This window comes from Symphodus melops (genome assembly GCF_947650265.1).
Source record: "Symphodus melops genome assembly, chromosome: 11".
NCBI lineage: Eukaryota > Metazoa > Chordata > Actinopteri > Labriformes > Labridae > Symphodus > Symphodus melops.
Window position 1 is genome coordinate 12,348,445 of NC_136701.1, and position 16,444 is coordinate 12,364,888.

At 41.2% G+C, this 16,444-nt stretch overlaps 1 protein-coding gene across 1 annotated transcript; it reads right to left on the bottom strand.

Annotated features, from left to right (window-relative positions):
* Nucleotides 1-751: 751 nt before the first annotated feature.
* Nucleotides 752-12,431, bottom strand: ammecr1 (AMMECR nuclear protein 1). Its single transcript, XM_079355579.1, has 6 exons — nucleotides 11,662-12,431; nucleotides 7,753-7,863; nucleotides 6,329-6,443; nucleotides 5,992-6,082; nucleotides 5,798-5,894; nucleotides 752-5,354 (listed from the first exon to the last, which is right to left on the bottom strand). Exons 1-6 carry the CDS (start codon nucleotides 12,141-12,143, stop codon nucleotides 5,240-5,242), a joined length of 1,011 nt encoding a protein of 336 aa, XP_079211705.1. The 5' UTR covers nucleotides 12,144-12,431; the 3' UTR covers nucleotides 752-5,239.
* Between the last annotated feature and the right edge of the window lie 4,013 nt (nucleotides 12,432-16,444).

Here is a 16,444-nt window from a genome sequence, read left to right on the forward strand (position 1 = left end):
GGTTGGAAACACCAATAAATGGGAACCGTACTGAACAGAAAGAGGATATAGAGTACTATGGTTCTGTCTCTGTTTTGTAAAGTGGAAGTCAGTCTAAGACATCAATGTAAACCAATTAACACTGCATGTGTGGGTGTTAAGAAAGAAAATCGCATGACACATGTTCTCTTTTCAGTCGATTTTGTATTTTTTTTTATTGAATAAATGACTTTAAAAGGTAATAACAATGTTTAAAACTACATTATCTTCACAGCCATTGCTTACATACTCAGAGATCCCCTCTATATACTGTATATGTTCTTTCAACCCTCCCCACACTTATCTTTTGCAGTTTTTTTTTCTAAATTTCTTTTTTTCTTCTTAGTTTTTTTTCAGAGTTTTTGTTTTCTTCTTTTGGAGTCATACTATCATAGTAAATGCCCATTTCAAGTCGCGTCACACTAACAGCAATTCAACAGGAAAGGAAGAAGGGTCTATTTCTACGAGGGGGGGAAGAGATCTGAAGTTCCCAGTTCATATTATTCCATCGACATTTTTCAAGTTACTATAAAGCAGAAAAAAGTTCCAAAAATTGAAAAAGAAAAGAAATCAAAGTTGGTATGAGGAGTTACACCAGGCAACCCTCCCAGCCCATCAGGCCACTGCAACAGAAATAATTCATTTTGTACAGTGACACATCTTAGAAGTCAGTGTCTCAGAAACTCAGAACATAGAAAACCACTAAAATAATTTTGAAACTAGATCCAAAATATTATTTTGAAAAGAATTTATTTTGATGTACAAAAACAGTCATTTCCTTTTTATTTGCTTTTTTAGGTTTTTTTTTTTAATAAAAGTTTCAAACACAAGTTTATTGTAGTTCTTATTTCATTTGTCATTATCATTATTATTATTGATTCATTTATTCTTTTTTTTTATATTCATCTATCAGTGCGATTGTATACCAGTGCAGCTACTGGGTCCAGAGTAAAGAAAACAGGCTTTTTTCTTCTTTAATGGCATAGAAAATAAGGAAAAATCCATCTTTTATACAAAGTATAACTGCTGGTCTTTAGGGGAAAAAAACATTTAGAAACCCATAAAGCTAGGAGGCACACCATGGGATTTTTTCATTTTTGTAAATTATAACATTACCACTAATAATAATAATAATAATAAACAAAACAAGTAACAACAATTTGCAACCATTGTAACCATCCTTGATGCCTTGAAGGGCGTCAGAGATAGACTCAATGAAAATTCATTGAAAAATTGGGTTGCTCAATAAGTCAAGACAGTTGAGAAATCGCACAAAAAAAAAAAAAAAGAAAAAAAAAAGAAAAAAAAAGACAGAACATTTTTTTGTCAATTGCAGGGGGTGTCTTTTGGAAGGACAGGAAGCCAGGCCTGAAGAGCAGCATTTGGGTATGGCCGCTGGCATCTTTGGTTCAGTCAAACATACGAAGGTAACACGAGCTTGAGCATTCCTTGAAATATGAGAATGACCACGCTGGGAATGCTGAGGCTGAACTCTAACCCTGGTATGGAACCAAAACACTATCTGCTACAACAAACTCCTAATGTCGTTCCATAACGTCCCATGAGGTATCAATGCTTTTAAAACAGTTAATCAGTACAGAAGCAGGACTATTTTCTGCGTGTTCTACGTAAAACATTAACACTGCGTCCCGTGAAAGGAAATGCTAACCTTCAACGTCGTGTGAGAGTGACTGTGGTGGCCTCGACGAGCTCTTCACAAGTCAGCGTCTCCCAACTTTTCCTTTTCAGAAGAGGTCATACGATTCAGCAGCTAGAGGGAAAAAAAAAACGGAGACTGTGCTCGGAAGAAGCAGCCTCCGGTTTACCGGGAGAGGCGACGAGCACTACTACTGCCACCTTCTACCGACACACACGTCACACGCCTGCACAAACTAGGCCATGAGTACAGGCCACAGTGTGGGGAGTTATCGAGGGGTGGGGGAGGGAGGGAGGGGGGGGGGGGGAGGGGGGGGGGGGGGGGGGGGAGGAGGCTACGTGTGACTTCTTGTCCTTTCAAACCTGCAACGGGTGTTGACTTGCACTGGTAGGGAAAAACAAAAACACCTGTTGAACAGATCTGCATATATCAAGGATAGTTAAGGTAGTACATGTAGGATTTTCTCTTATACTGCTGAAATGACAAAAGACGACCTCCGACAGTACATTCAGAGCCCCTATGATGGGTTTGCTGCAGGGACTCCTCCTTCTTCACTATATAAGATATCAGTCAGTTTTCCCATAGGGAATTGATCCCAAAAATCACCCATAAATGGACTAAATGAACGGGGCTACTGTTTGTTAACGGTGATGAACACATCCTTCAGTCTTAAAATGTGTCGTCAAGACTCACCTCACAGCCACGTACAACAGAGAAAATCGTACATGCAGCATCTTTAAGTATGATATGATCAATGAGTCCGCATGACCAGTCACAAGCTGTGACCACCCCAATATGAGGTCCGATAGCACCATATTTGTCTTTTAAATCTCTTAATGGTTAATAAGAGCGTCTAAGCCATAGATCAAGCATATCATGGATAAAACCATAGGTCTCATACTCATACATACATGCAACTAAAGACATTGCATGTGTATACAAAGACATGTATGTAAAAGAACATGGTCAATTTGGTTTTGCAGCAGAAAAATTCAGGTTGTGCTGTATCAAAAGGGCCGGGAAACAAACGCCTGACTGTTCCTCTGGATCGTTATGTAGTGTGTTTATCGTAAGAGGCATACATTGGAATCACTTTCGATGATTGAAACATTTAGAAGAACACCACCACAGTGTCAGACACTGTTTGAACAGAGTATGCGGGGCTTTCAGAGCCGAAAGAATCGAGGACCCGCAGCTGGACGTCAAAACGAGGAGACGGCAATCGTACAGGAGAGCGTCCATTGAGAATGTCTGATCGCATTCAAGTGAGGAAAACGTCATGCGAGTTCCCTTCCTGCACTGTGGTGTGAAGATGAGCTGCAAACAGAGCACGGGACAGAGGAACACTCAGAGCGTCATCTACCGGCCCAGTGTTTATTAAATCATTCATGTAAGGCAACACAACTTAAATCTGGGTCATTTCGGGTTACTGTGGATGGAGTGCCAAAAGCCCTTGACATATTTGCATAAAGAAAAAAATAACCTGTCAGTTAGTTTAAAGGCTGTTACGAAGAAAAGATGTTGGTCATGTAACAAGAACCTCTCAAAAAAAAAAATTCCAGTTAGCAAAACTAAACCGACCCCCAAAGCAAGCGGATCCCACGCCGTGATCCTCAGACATTCTGGAATTCCTCAAACAAAAAGGAAACCTCGTCTAGCATGTGTGGGTGTGATTCACAACAACAAGACGTATCGGGGTGGGAAATGGCTTCTTCAGTCCTTACAAAGCCCTGGCTTTAAATCTGTAGACCTCGACTGTGAGCCCTTCGGCCCCATGCAAGGAACCAGTTCTGACTCGACTGTGTTTGCGCGAACCTAGTGCCAAACAGCTGACTAAACAAGAGCACGCAGCGGAACACTTCACGTGTCGTGGACGCGCACAGTGACGGGATCTCATTGAACGGCGAAAAGTTTAGAGAGGAGAGAACGGTTTCGGTGCGGTTTCAACAACTGAATCAACTATCCGCTCAATGACATGCACTTCTAAATGACACATTTTAAATAGATCACTTTCATTGTGCGTCTTCAAAATGACAGGTGTTTTTTTATACATCATACTTAATGGATGAGTGACACTGGTTAGCTATGACCTGAAGAGGCAAGTAAGTGTTTCCACGACGACACGAGCAATATACAAGACATATGACTAATGAGTGAAACCGCGATGTGTGACGATTAGCATTCAGTGGTGCGGCCTCGTCTGAGGCCGGCTGGTGTTGGAGTTTGCATTCAGAGGTTGAAGAATGATTATACTAGAGGCTACCAGTCAACTGGCACCGAATGCAAACCCGTCAAGCCAAACGACAGACCACTTTTACTGAGTGTAGAGTAAAAAGAGAATATGGCTTTGAGTAGTTAAAAGCATGTCCCTTTCAAGTGACTCCCTGCCAGTAAACTCACAAACCAACAGACACCCAATCACAGCATTGTCCACGCTGTGCTTTTTTTTTCTCCTTGGGACCTGTAGTTCTGCCTGCTCCCCTCATTCCAATGCATGGAAGTCAGACCCACTTATATAGCCCATTTTACATCAACTAATCATCTGTGTGCTCTCCACTTTCCTCTGACAAAATGGCTTCCTCAAGATCAACATTTGGAAAAGCTCAACAACAAAAAAAAACAAAAACATCTAAACTAAAGCTCTATGCTAGAATATGCAGTTCAAGGTTTACAGGTCCAACATAAACACTTCAAATACTCAAAAACTCTCAGTAGGGAACCTTCGGTATAAATCCAATTTCTAATTTATTCTACCGGTTTCAATTTGGTGGCAGACCAAAACCTATATCCACACAGAAAATCACACATTTGTGAGCTCGAACAATAAACACTACCAGCAAAGGCCGGTCAAAGGGCATCACAATCCTACACACTATACTTTGGAGCATACAGATCCCATAATATATATAGTCCCAACTACATTACTACAAGAGTTCACAAGGCTAACACAATCTCAACAGTCACTCTTTTTTTTTTTTTTTTTTTTTTTTTTTTGAGAGGAGCCAGAATAGAGACGGCACAGCCTTTGAGAAGTGCAGTTGCCTTGCTACATGGTATACATGTCAGGAGAGTTAATTAAAGAAAAGGAGGAAATAAGAATTTCTTTTAGTTCGTGTTAATTTGAAGCAAAGCCTGAACAATAGAAGCGCGAGACTAATCCACCTTATAAGAGACTTCCTTCCATCCACAGAATCAAACACCTGATTCGTTTTGCTGAAAATACGCAGGATTGATCAAATCTAGCGTTTCTTTAATTTTTTTTTTTTTTTTTTTTCTTCAAAAATATGAATGGGGGGGGGGGGGGGGGGTGTCATTGATATAGGTTTATATATGCTGCAAAACTTGACCACAGGCAAAGAATAAGAAGAGTGGATTTCTTGCCGTAATCAAATGATGCTTCGTTGCCACCCGTTGCCATGTCAACGTCAGGGAGACGGACAGCATGGCAACGGAAACTATCATCATAAAATGGTACAGTAGTAGAAATAGCTAGACCAGGAGGGGGCGGGCTCTCCTGGGAAAAGGTCCGCGGAGAGGTCCAATGATTGGTCATGCGGCTCGCTGTCAGGAATAATGGTTGTAGGGTGGTAGAGGGTGCCCGATGCCATTCTGGTAGTGATGGTGCTGGCGGTGGGCGATGTACTCTGCATAACCCATTGTCATCTTCTCGCTACGGTACCTTGGGAACAGAAGAGCAGTGTTCATTATGTGTCGCTGACGTAGCTTCAAGCTGAGGCAGTGGGCTAGAGAAGTCTGTCAAGGTCACATCGTTTTCACGCCAAACTCCAAGACTTTTTTTTTTTTGAAGCTTTAACAGATGCTTTCTCTATTTACATCACGAGAGGAAGTGTACAAAATGTCCTTAAGGTCCTATTGGGTAAACGTGTTTTAAAAGAACTGGCTTTATCTAAAGACCTGCAGGACACATGAGTTCAATTGGTAGATTCCCATCTGAAGCAACTAGACAGGCTGAATGAATGGCACTTCACAAAAGGACGAGGGCTCGAGTATTACAACAAATTTTTCTTTTGTCTGGGAACATGGATCTAAATAATAGTCGAGCACATTACTGGCAACTTCATCAATTAGCATACCTTAAGCCAACATAAAGTTTAATCTTACCTGGTTAACTTAATGGTCTTCCTGAAGTCATTTGTGATGGGAGCTTTGTAGCCTCCCTTTCGTAGTAAGGAATCTATGGTTTGAATGTGGTCCCAACCTTATCAAATACAAAATGTATGATTTGACACGGCGGTACAAAAGCTTTTACGAACAGCAGCTAAAGCTCCAATTTTAGGAACGCGATTAGTTCTCACCTTGCTCCTTTGCAACCTCTGGTAGGTAGGTGGCGGTGCGCTTTGATCCTTTTTCATTGAAAAACTCTATCCTAATACCGTGGACACCCACCTGGAATACAGAGCAGGAAAGACAAGAGAGCAGAAGTCATTTGGAGCCAATGAAGATCTCAATCCGACAAAGTGAAGGTTGAGAAAACAGCAACAACTATTCTTCAAGCCCATGAAGTGTTACGTTTGTCAACCACATGCAATATCAAATTTAATTCAAAAGTTGAATGAATGGTTAGAATCATTTCTATGTATTTTCTTAGTTGAGGACACAAGTAGTTATGATGCCTGAGCAAGTGCGTCTTACCTCCCAGTCAAGGTAATCACCGACGTCCTCAAAGTTTGTGAGAAGAGACACTGAGCAGAAGAGGCGAGGCAGCTCATCCCTTGTCATTGGGGGGAAGCGGCTGTCTTTAAGGGCACTGTGGAGATAAAGAACAAAGAAAATGCCCTGATTGTTCTGCGGGAACAGAGGTGACATGGTCCAGTTCAAAGGAGGCCTTAAGTGATCAATTACTGTGAGCGGGATTAGGAATAAAATCCACTTCTATAACTTGATTTTACTGAAGGATAACTTCTACTTCCAACATGTGGTACAGGCCTATAATTGCCGATGTGATAGAGATGACCTTTAGACGTACAGCAGTCCAGCACGGTCTCAGCATGCCTCACAGCAGCTCAGTGCTGTTTGTGTCTGTAAACATTCACAGCAGGAAGCCCAGTGTTTACGTGTCTTTGACAGCTTTATTTTGTTTGCCGTCAGGTCAAGAAAGCCGACTGAGTAATTCTACTTCCGGCAATCACAGAGGGCTCTGCTTTACCTTTTTTTTTTTTGATGTATATGTTACAAACCTGCCTCTTACTACATTGAACTCAATTAGTTATTAACATTTGACCATCACTTAAATACATACAGAGCTGACTTTGAAGTGAACGTTGCCCGGTTCCTGAACTACATTTTTATCAAGACATGATGAGCGACCGATCTAAAGATTAACCACCAATAAAGAAACAACCAGTGTCATTGACGACTGCCTAATTAGACTATAACATGGAGTCTTTATAGGCAAAGTTTCACACTCTTAAATTAAATATTATTGTTCTAGACACACATTCTACTTGTATGAGCGGACGGCAGGAAGAGTAGCTGCTACTTAGGTGGTGGCTAATGGGGATCCATATTCCTTTGTGTCGCTGTCTTCTCTCTTCATGTCAGATAAAGTATTTTAAATACAAAGTTAACATATTGTCTTACTAACACAAAGATTACTCAAACAATATGAAACGTCCCGTTAGTGGTGAGCGATATGGAAAAAATTTGTTTTTTTCATAGTGAGAATTTGCGAGTTACTGACCGCTTCAACCAAACTTATTATAAATGCACGACATCTGTGCTGTTAAGTTTTAGGCTGTTTAAAGTTTGAAGGTCTCCCCCAGAACATTTTTAGCACATCAAGTGTCTTTCCCTCGAGTTGATCAATATTTATGCACAACTTGAAGGACTTTGAAATGATGATTTAGTAACGTGTCCTCTGTTTGTGTTCATCATGTACATTTTCGTTAGCTCTTTCGTTTCGCTAATGTTAGCCTGCTAGCACAACAATGCAGCTCGAGTTGTTTTGGTTTCATACTGGTGCTCAAGGGCGACATCTACTGGACCCAAAAAGTCGCACATGAAGCTTTACATGTCCGTCTTGTTTAAAGATGAAAGATGAATTTTTGTATGCTTACCTGGTAAGGGTGTACTCCCTGAGTCCTGAGTGCAGATTCATGGCAGAAAATGTACCTATACAACCCCGCAACCGCTTGTCTCTGCCTATTTTCCATGTGACAAACAGCGGGCTGAAAAACACAAACAGGAGAGCCATGTTCAGCCGCAGCACTGAAATGCGCACCAGATGTACTTTTTATGCCATGGTTAAAAGAACAAATCACTTTAATATGCACAGCTGACATTCACATTAGGCAGAATATGCATGCGTCTGCCTTTTACATCATCAGTTTACACCAAAGAGTGAAAGCCTTTGTTCAGAACACTGAGCCATCTGTCCACCCAACGTGTTTCAGTTTGGAAACAATAACTTTCCACCCTTTATGAAGTTATTTTCCATCTGTTTTATGTTGAACTGCTTTAAAAGACTGAGGATGTTAACATGTCAAACAGCTTGTTGAAAAGCAGGATGATACAGTATCATGAAAATTACAGTGGCATACAACCGTTTGTGTTTTGATGAAGCTTCACTGTTAAAAACTTATCTATTTGGATGGTAAACATGTTCAGACATACCTGAGTCTGGTTTTGCAAATAAAGACTGACTATGGATTATGTTTGACAAGTAGTGACACAGATTTGAACTTTCTAACTTGCAATTGACTGATCGGAGAGCAAAACTGAGACTCGCCTCAAACTAACCCTGTATGATATACTTTGTGGAACTGGCTTCTTAATTCAGGACAGTGCTGTGACGGATAAGTCCTCAAGGCAAATCTTTTTCATCTTCATTCTGACAAGCTGATCGGACAGAGCAAGGTGCACCACAACCATTTTTTTTTTTTAAATAAAACAAATACATAAATCATAATGGTTAAGTTTAATGAGCAACATTTTAGTAACAGTCTATAAATATGCTGTTGTTTAAATATCTGACCTGAAGCCCTGCATTGTTTTACAGACTTTAAAGAGCACAGTGTGCAAGTCAAACTTTTCCATGGTCTTGAGCATTTCAATAATTCATTCTGACAATGGCCCCAAGAGAAGGACAAGTTGAGGACACCACAGACCATGAGGGGGAATTTCTCTTTCTATGGGAGTTTTCACATTGGTGGCTACTGGCTTACCAAACTCTTCATCACGACAGGCTGGTTATGAGGTGGACTCTGGTTTCATGGTGAAAGTTAGATGAAATCTTAATGACTCTTTAAATATGATAGACCTAAATTAGTCAACGAAGGGACATTTTACAAAGGGAGTGTGGGAAGTTTAAGCAAGAAAAACAGCCAAACCCCTGAAGTGTGGCCTTTTACAATCTCTTGTGTGTCTTTGCTAAGGGAAGATACCCATCATTTGTTTTTCTATAAACTGAATTTCTTCTAAAAAAAAGAGCTTTCAATGAGTTTAATAAAGGGGCAGTGTTATTTGTTATGTGTTATTTGTTATAATCAAGCCACTGACAGAGAGTACTGAATTATTGAGAAAAAGAAAGCAACATACACTCGGGACGCAACAACACAGTCAGTCCACCATTTAATGCACAACTTGTTTTTGCATATCAACCTTAGAGGCCTTACAGAACAGTTCAATAGTATATGAGAAACAATAACGCAAATACATGTTTTATCCCCAAAATTTTGGGGATAACAAAAGCTACTTAGCCCAGTTTATCAAAAAGTCAACAACAAGCTGTTCTATCCCTGAGTGACTAAGGGCGCGGTCACACTGGAAAGCCATACCGTGGCCAAACACACTTCAACCCTAAAGTCCAGCTCGTTTGGTCAGTGTAAACGCTCCGCATCGTGTTCAGGCACGGTACGCTCCCTTGGCTTCAGCACACTTTAACTTTATGCTCAAGCGTGCAGGTACACAACGCTGACAGCCTTCAATATGGAGAAATGTTTTATGGAGTTTGATGGCGACTGTATCTGACTAAAATGAGTCAAAATAGCTGTCATGTTCTCTGTGCTGTTCTCCGGTGTGCAAACCCTTTTGTTAACATTAAGACACTGATGTAAGTTGAGATGGCAACACTAATTTAAACATATGGAGAATACTATGAGAACGCACTTACAAAATAAACTGTGTTAGCTCACATATCACCGTGTGGACCTTTATAGAGTCAGCATGTCCCAAGTAAACTGACATTAAAAAACGTATAACGAAGGAATCAAACAGATTTGTTTGATGCAGGCATTTGGTTTGCTTCGGTAAAACGTCGCAGACAGTGAGCTCTGAGTTAGATAAGTCAGTTCATTATTTTCTACAGCACTGTGAGTTTACAATGGTTGTTATGTTTCAATGTGCAGTCTTACCTCTGTAGTTTACTAAGAGGATAGATGGGTTACTCTGACAGATTTTGAGAACACAGTTTACATTAAAGGTCTAAACATGGCACATGAACATTGTAGGTTAGCATGTGAAATATTTCAACACAGCTGTACTTTTATTGACAAAAAACTTGGTCAATATGAGTCAGAGTATACAGAGGATTGTTTATGTAAGTAGGACGTTTTCCCTAAATGGAAAATGACTGCCGGCAAGCCCTTCAATAGTACATTTTACCATTCATGACCTTTTCTAGTCTTTTATAATAATTTAAACTATGTATTTTAGAGTCTGCATGTTGAATTGAAATACTGACGTCTCTTTGATTTTGCAAATTGTCATTACAGCAAAGAAGGTGAATTTCAACAAAGACCAACGAGTCCCCAATCAAAAGGCCAGCACAAAGTTTCTTCCCCCGTCGACAAACTGTCTAAGTCTGATATGACTGCTGTGTAAGCGACTCCTCTACAGCCTCTAATGTATGTGAAAGGACAGTAAAGACTATCATGTTACACCACATGTTAGGTGGGGTCGATATGTTTAGATGACGTGCAGAATATATACATTTAGCTGTATAAACGTAAACTTCTCTAACACGTGTCAAATGACTTCTTCACATGTCAAAACCCCTATTTTACACTTATTATAAGCGATGCTAATGAATTAAATGCATTTTTAAATCAAAAAACACTTACGGTCACTAAGCACTTAGCCATATATTCTTTGTTGTTTGATGCTAATCCGGTTATTACGGTTAGTTTGCCCTAAATAGACATCCCATTTACCTAACATAACCTGCTAGAAAAGTAATAAGTTATCAGACAGGTTATCTGGTTGTGATGCTACAAAGACTTTCGAAACACCAGGTATTTTAATATTTTCTCTAATTGATGCCTTGTTGCTAGGCTAATGTGGCTAACCGCTATCGAAGCTAAGCTCGGTATGTGGCAATCTAGAGTTCAATGAGGGCAGCTTCAAATATTAATAATGTCGAATTTATCTGAAGTGTATTCTATTTTAGCAGTTAAACTACCATCACGGGACAAACTGTTACTGATAACAAAAAAAGAAAACAATCAAGGCGTGTTATTATACTCGATACACCTTGCTTCTTTTTTTATCTTAGCTTGAGTGTTAGCAGCTAGCTAGAAAAAAAGAGAGTAGCTAACAGGCTTAGCTAACGTTAGCCAGTGTTGGACAATTGGATAGACAGCATTTAAAAAACGTTTTTTTGTTGTTGTCGTATACTGACAGCGAACATGTTAAAGACTGCTACCATATTCTGTAGTAGCTTACACAGTCGTTGTATCATATACTATGTAAATGTAGAGTTAGTGTAGCTGCAGGCCGGTACGGACGGTCCCAACGAGGGCCTACTTTGAACTCAACCACATTAAGCTGAGCTCTTTTTGGGGCTTTTCACCTTTGTTTCTTTGTGAGTTAAATGTTGTTTAGATGTGACAGTTAGTGGTGTATAAACAGAAGCAGAATCCTTACACAAACCCATAAAGTAAGCAGTGAAAGACATGTGTTGATGAATACACGGATGAGTTTTTTGTCATACAGCAAACAAACAAAAGGGGTGAAAATAAAATACTCACTAGGGATCGTTTGTAAACCTGGGTGTTCTCGGAGGTTGGTATCCGTACAGATGGCAATAAAGCACGTCAAAACAGAAGCAGCACATCTCCGCTGAGACGACCATTTTTCTGCCTCCACTTCCCGAACCAGGTCCCGCGCTGAGATTCGGGGAGAGGCCGGATGAAGTGTAACCGGCCGGGGCTGTGGACAGCGCGTTCGTGCCGCTGCTCCCTCCGCTACTACCGCCGCCGCTGCCGCTAACGTTACCCCCGGGTCCCCCCAGGCCGTTGGCTCTGCTCACGTTCGCCGCTGCTGCAACGGTCGCCGAGGAGCCAATCCCCAACTCCGAGCCACAATGTCCGGTTCCTGCCACCCCGCTTCCCGCCCCCACCCCGCCGGGACCCCCCGACCCGGGCGATCCCGACAGTTTCTGCTTCTTCACCCCGCAGCACCCGGCCGCCATCTTGGAACAATCTGCACCGACACACCGCTTCCGACCCATAACCGTCACCGCGGGAAGGGTGGGGGGGAACGCCGACCAGACGTAGAAATCCCACTGCGTTGATACGTACGACGGACAATACTCCACTTTCACTCTTTTATTTTTTTGTCGGACGACGAAATAACCGATGCAATGAGAAGACTGCAATGTCACCCTAGCGTTGCCTTTAAAAATGCGTGACTTGGCTACGCAAAATCCATAGCTGGAAAAGCGTTTTTTCCATGAGTAGTCAGCCAGTCCAGCTTTGGACCTCGGTGTTCCGAGTGGATCACCGATAAAGTCCAGGCCAAATAATCACCCTTCCCTCTAACACGAAACCTCTCCGAGGAGGAGGCGAGCTCAATCAGTTCCCCTTAACCCACAACAAGTTCAGGGAGTGCAGAGTCCGAACAGGCCGCAGATGACAGTACCACAGCGGTCCAGATGTGAATCTGACAGCCCCGCAGCACACTTCTCCAAGTGGAAGCCGGGAGCCTGAGTACGCAGGACCCATAAAAGCTTCAGCACAAATTGCGCACGATGTCTGGGGCAGCGTAGCTTCTCATTGCACCAGCTTGTTTGCTACAGTCTGCACGAACTTCTAATTACACAACAGGCCCGGTTTGTTAGAATTCCGGACGCTGGGATAACGCAGAATAAAATGGCATCTGACAATGCAGGGTTGGCATGGCAGTGAAACGCGTCAGCGCCGAGCAAGTCATTTCAGTACCAACGTTAGCCCACAGTTTGCACCTGCATCATGTCTGCTCTTGGACCGGCTGTCATATAATCTTAAAACCAGCTCCGCGTCAAATGTAGAGCCCAAAGTTTTCAGTGTACGATTGTTTTGAGGTTGTCATCCGTATATGGGGATAAATATAGAAGCGCATTCCAGTCCGCGAGCCGTGAGAAATCCTCCGGGTTTGGAAACCCTCGCTCCGCACCCGTCTCTCAGCTGCTACCATTCAGTGCTGTTCGGGTAAAAGCCCTGTGATCAGTCTGTGGGCATCGGTGTCGTCGGCAGTCCGGAAGCGGATTCAGAAACTGTGTTGCGCCCACTTGCTACACTTTCTGCGTACATTCAGTGGGTATCAAATTGGCAATTCAGAAGAAATTTACGGAGCTGTGGAAGCATGCGCGTTCACGATGTGCATGCATGCGTGCACGAAAGAGTGTATCCCCTTAGTACAAAAGGCAAAGAGGAAGAGTTGTGTGGGCCTTTTATTTAATTTGATTCACATGACATAAAGGACAAAGACTTTACTTTGTATTGATTTTCTTGGGTATTTATCCTCTAAGACAGCATGGGCATGTGTAGTGCAGGTTGAAAAGGATTTTTTTTATAAAAGTTGCTTTATTCTGCTGAACCATTGCTTGAAATTCTGAGCCTCGTGACAATTGCTCATCTGCGCCCTGAAGCAGTATATGGCTTTTATAAACTCTCATCCTTCTCTAACTCTATCAGAAACCCTGCTCATTTATTCAGAGCTAAATGTATGAGTAAAGTGAATAGTGCTCTAAATTAAATGTCAGTGTCAGTGAATAATACACACTGTAAAAGTTGATGATGACCATGCCCTGACTCATGATGCATGGCCTCAGTGTGCTATGCATGCCTGCCAGTGAAATATCGCCTACGTAAATGTAGGGGGTCTTGATCTTTAAAAAACACAATTTTAAAATGAGGAAATCTGTCCAATATTTTGATTTCCTCCTCCCTACCCATAGGGGCGGTAATTGCCCAGTGGTTAGGTCCTGCCCCATATATACTGGTTATTATTGCTCCATTCTCTCTCCCTGAGTAACTCTTTCTACTGTCTTGAATAAAGGCAAAAGATCAAAAATAAATCTGTGTATCTGCAGCCAGAGATTAAAGCAACAATTGTCTTACAGCTAGTTTTTACTAATAGTACAGAATCAAAGAACATAATGACTTTAAATGTGTTTTTCACAGACTCTTATGGCAATCAAGAAATGTGTCAGGAGAGATATAGCTAGACACATCTGTCTTAAATGTTGATCCATATCAGGAAGGAAGATTTTTGCAAAAGTTCATACTTTGGGGGAACACAAATTAAGCTAAGAAAATGTAGTGTCCCAACAATTATCTCAGACTCAAAATCTTTCAGAGTAAATACTCAGAGGGAAGTGGTCTTTTCCCATTCGTTATTAAATCCTGTTGACATTGAAAAACAGGGTGAATATGATATTTGTTTTTGTCAGCCTGTAATATCCTCACTCCATACAGAAGGCAGCTAGCTGCAGGTAGCTGAATCAGGAATGAATAAAGTACGTATATAAAACGTAAATAAATAAGAATAAAAAAGTCTTGTAGGAGGATGCATATGGGCCACGAGGGTGGTAACACATACCACAGCTATAGATTTCACAGGAAATCAAAATATTTAACTGATGTCAATTTTTTTTTTCAAATAGGACTTTAGAAAGATCTGATAATGCACCACACAATTGTTTTAAATTGTTAGTTTTTACACCATATCTCTTTATATGTATAGCATATAGGTGGGAAACTAAAAGAAGCTCAGAGGAGCATGTAAGACTGCACAGCTGTCTCCTGGTATTCACTTTAGGTTGTCATGGTTTGGGACTAAGACATTATGCTACATAAATAAACTTCACCATCCAAAGTGGGATGCTTACATGTCTTTTCATAATTGGTTGGATATCGTGACAACCGTTTTGAATAATAAAACCAGATTGTGGTGAGAGGTTGGGGCGGCAACTCGACATAACTACGGTACTGTGAGTCAGCAACTGGCTGTACCACAACACACTTTGTGTATGAGAATCAAAGGATTATTCTGCAGCACTTTGGTTGTAATGACCTCACCCTTACTGCAAAGTTTTGAGACACTCTTGCATCTCACGGGCCACGTTGGAGAGATTATGGTCTGTATCTACTTTCAGGCCAGCTGATGTGGTTGACGGTACTGTTGCTCGGGAGCTGTTGTAGAAGTCTGGCTTGTGGTGCAGGATGGCGAGTTTCAGGAAGATGATCCAAAACGGAATGATATAAGTGAAAGCCACCTTCAACATTGTAAACTCATGGGGGTTATTACGGTTTAAATAAGAGAGTGAGTGACCTTCAATCCGTCATGCGTTTAGTCATGTCTGCTGTTCAAGAGCCAATGGGAAAGAGAAACTGGGATTAGGGGGAACTCCTGTTGGTTTTGAAGCATATGATTGGAACTGGCAGAGATAAGGAAAAACTTGGTGAGGCAGCTGCACAGGCTGCTGAGGTGAATGCTAAAACTGGTAAGGAACTGCAGTGCTTTAATGGTAAGGGGATGGCTGGAAACTAGTTGATAAAACTTGAGGTGTGGCCGGGCATATAAGAGCGGTTATGATGGGAGCACAGACCCCTGAGCTGATGATAACTGACTGTGATGGCCAACCATTGCCTGCTAGAGCAGCACTTACAACCTTGTAAAGATGTAAAGAAGAGGCTGATGGCATTTGCATTGAAGTTTGAGGTGTACATAAGGTTAAAGATTGTTGAATTGCAGGCATCTTGTTTCAACAATGATTAGTGGCATTGCTTTTGCTTCTGCACGAGGGCACAAAAAAGGGTCTACTTATAAAGACAACCATTCTATTTTAAGCACCATTAAACATAGTTAGATCACCCAAACTGTACAGTTACTGTATGAGTGTTTACAGGATAAATTAGGGTGCAAAGGACAAGTGCATGCTTGTTATAGCATTTCTTGTTAAAACACCAGCAAACCCCTTAGAGTCATTGCACTCAGCCACTTTGATTAAAATGAAAGCTTATGCAATCAGGTCCTCACTTACACAATCAATTGAAACCCCCACCCTCCTTCAGCCCCCGAAAAGGAAAATATTTTACGATGAGGACTTAAAGTAGTGACTGTAAAATACCCCATTTACTTGTTTTATGTTAACATAGGCTTCCTTTTCCTTCTGCTGTACTTCAAACAGGATAATATGGATAACGTTCTCTGTCATGGTAGTATGATATATAATGTCAAATTAATTAATTCTTGCAGCAGTAGTGGTTAATCTCATAGATATTTCAGTGATAAAGCTCACAAAAACTCAGACCACTAACTAAGCAGTCTTATTATAGTTATAGCTTGCTATGTTGTTCTTGCCTTGTTGTACATATTTATCTTTAATAAAAATATATGAAAAAAAGGGTTACCCAATCAAATTCATTTAGGATGTAGAGCATAAATCTGGCTTATTGCTGCTGAGTTTATCCTCATTCAAAACTCTATTTATGAAACCAGTAGATTTTAGGCATGGCTGATGCCATTGTAATGCAATCCACCACATGA

Bases quoted from the DNA above. Each gene is read 5' to 3' on its own strand.
- ammecr1 (XM_079355579.1), bottom strand. From the start codon at position 12,143: ATGGGTCGGAAGCGGTGTGTCGGTGCAGATTGTTCCAAGATGGCGGCC. The intron at 5,895-5,991 runs GTGAGAACTAAT...GTATTTGATAAG, and splicing joins AGAGGTTGCAAAGGAGCAAG to GTTGGGACCACATTCAAACC. The intron at 5,355-5,797 runs GTAAGATTAAAC...TCTGTTCCCAAG, and splicing joins AAGACCATTAAGTTAACCAG to GTACCGTAGCGAGAAGATGA.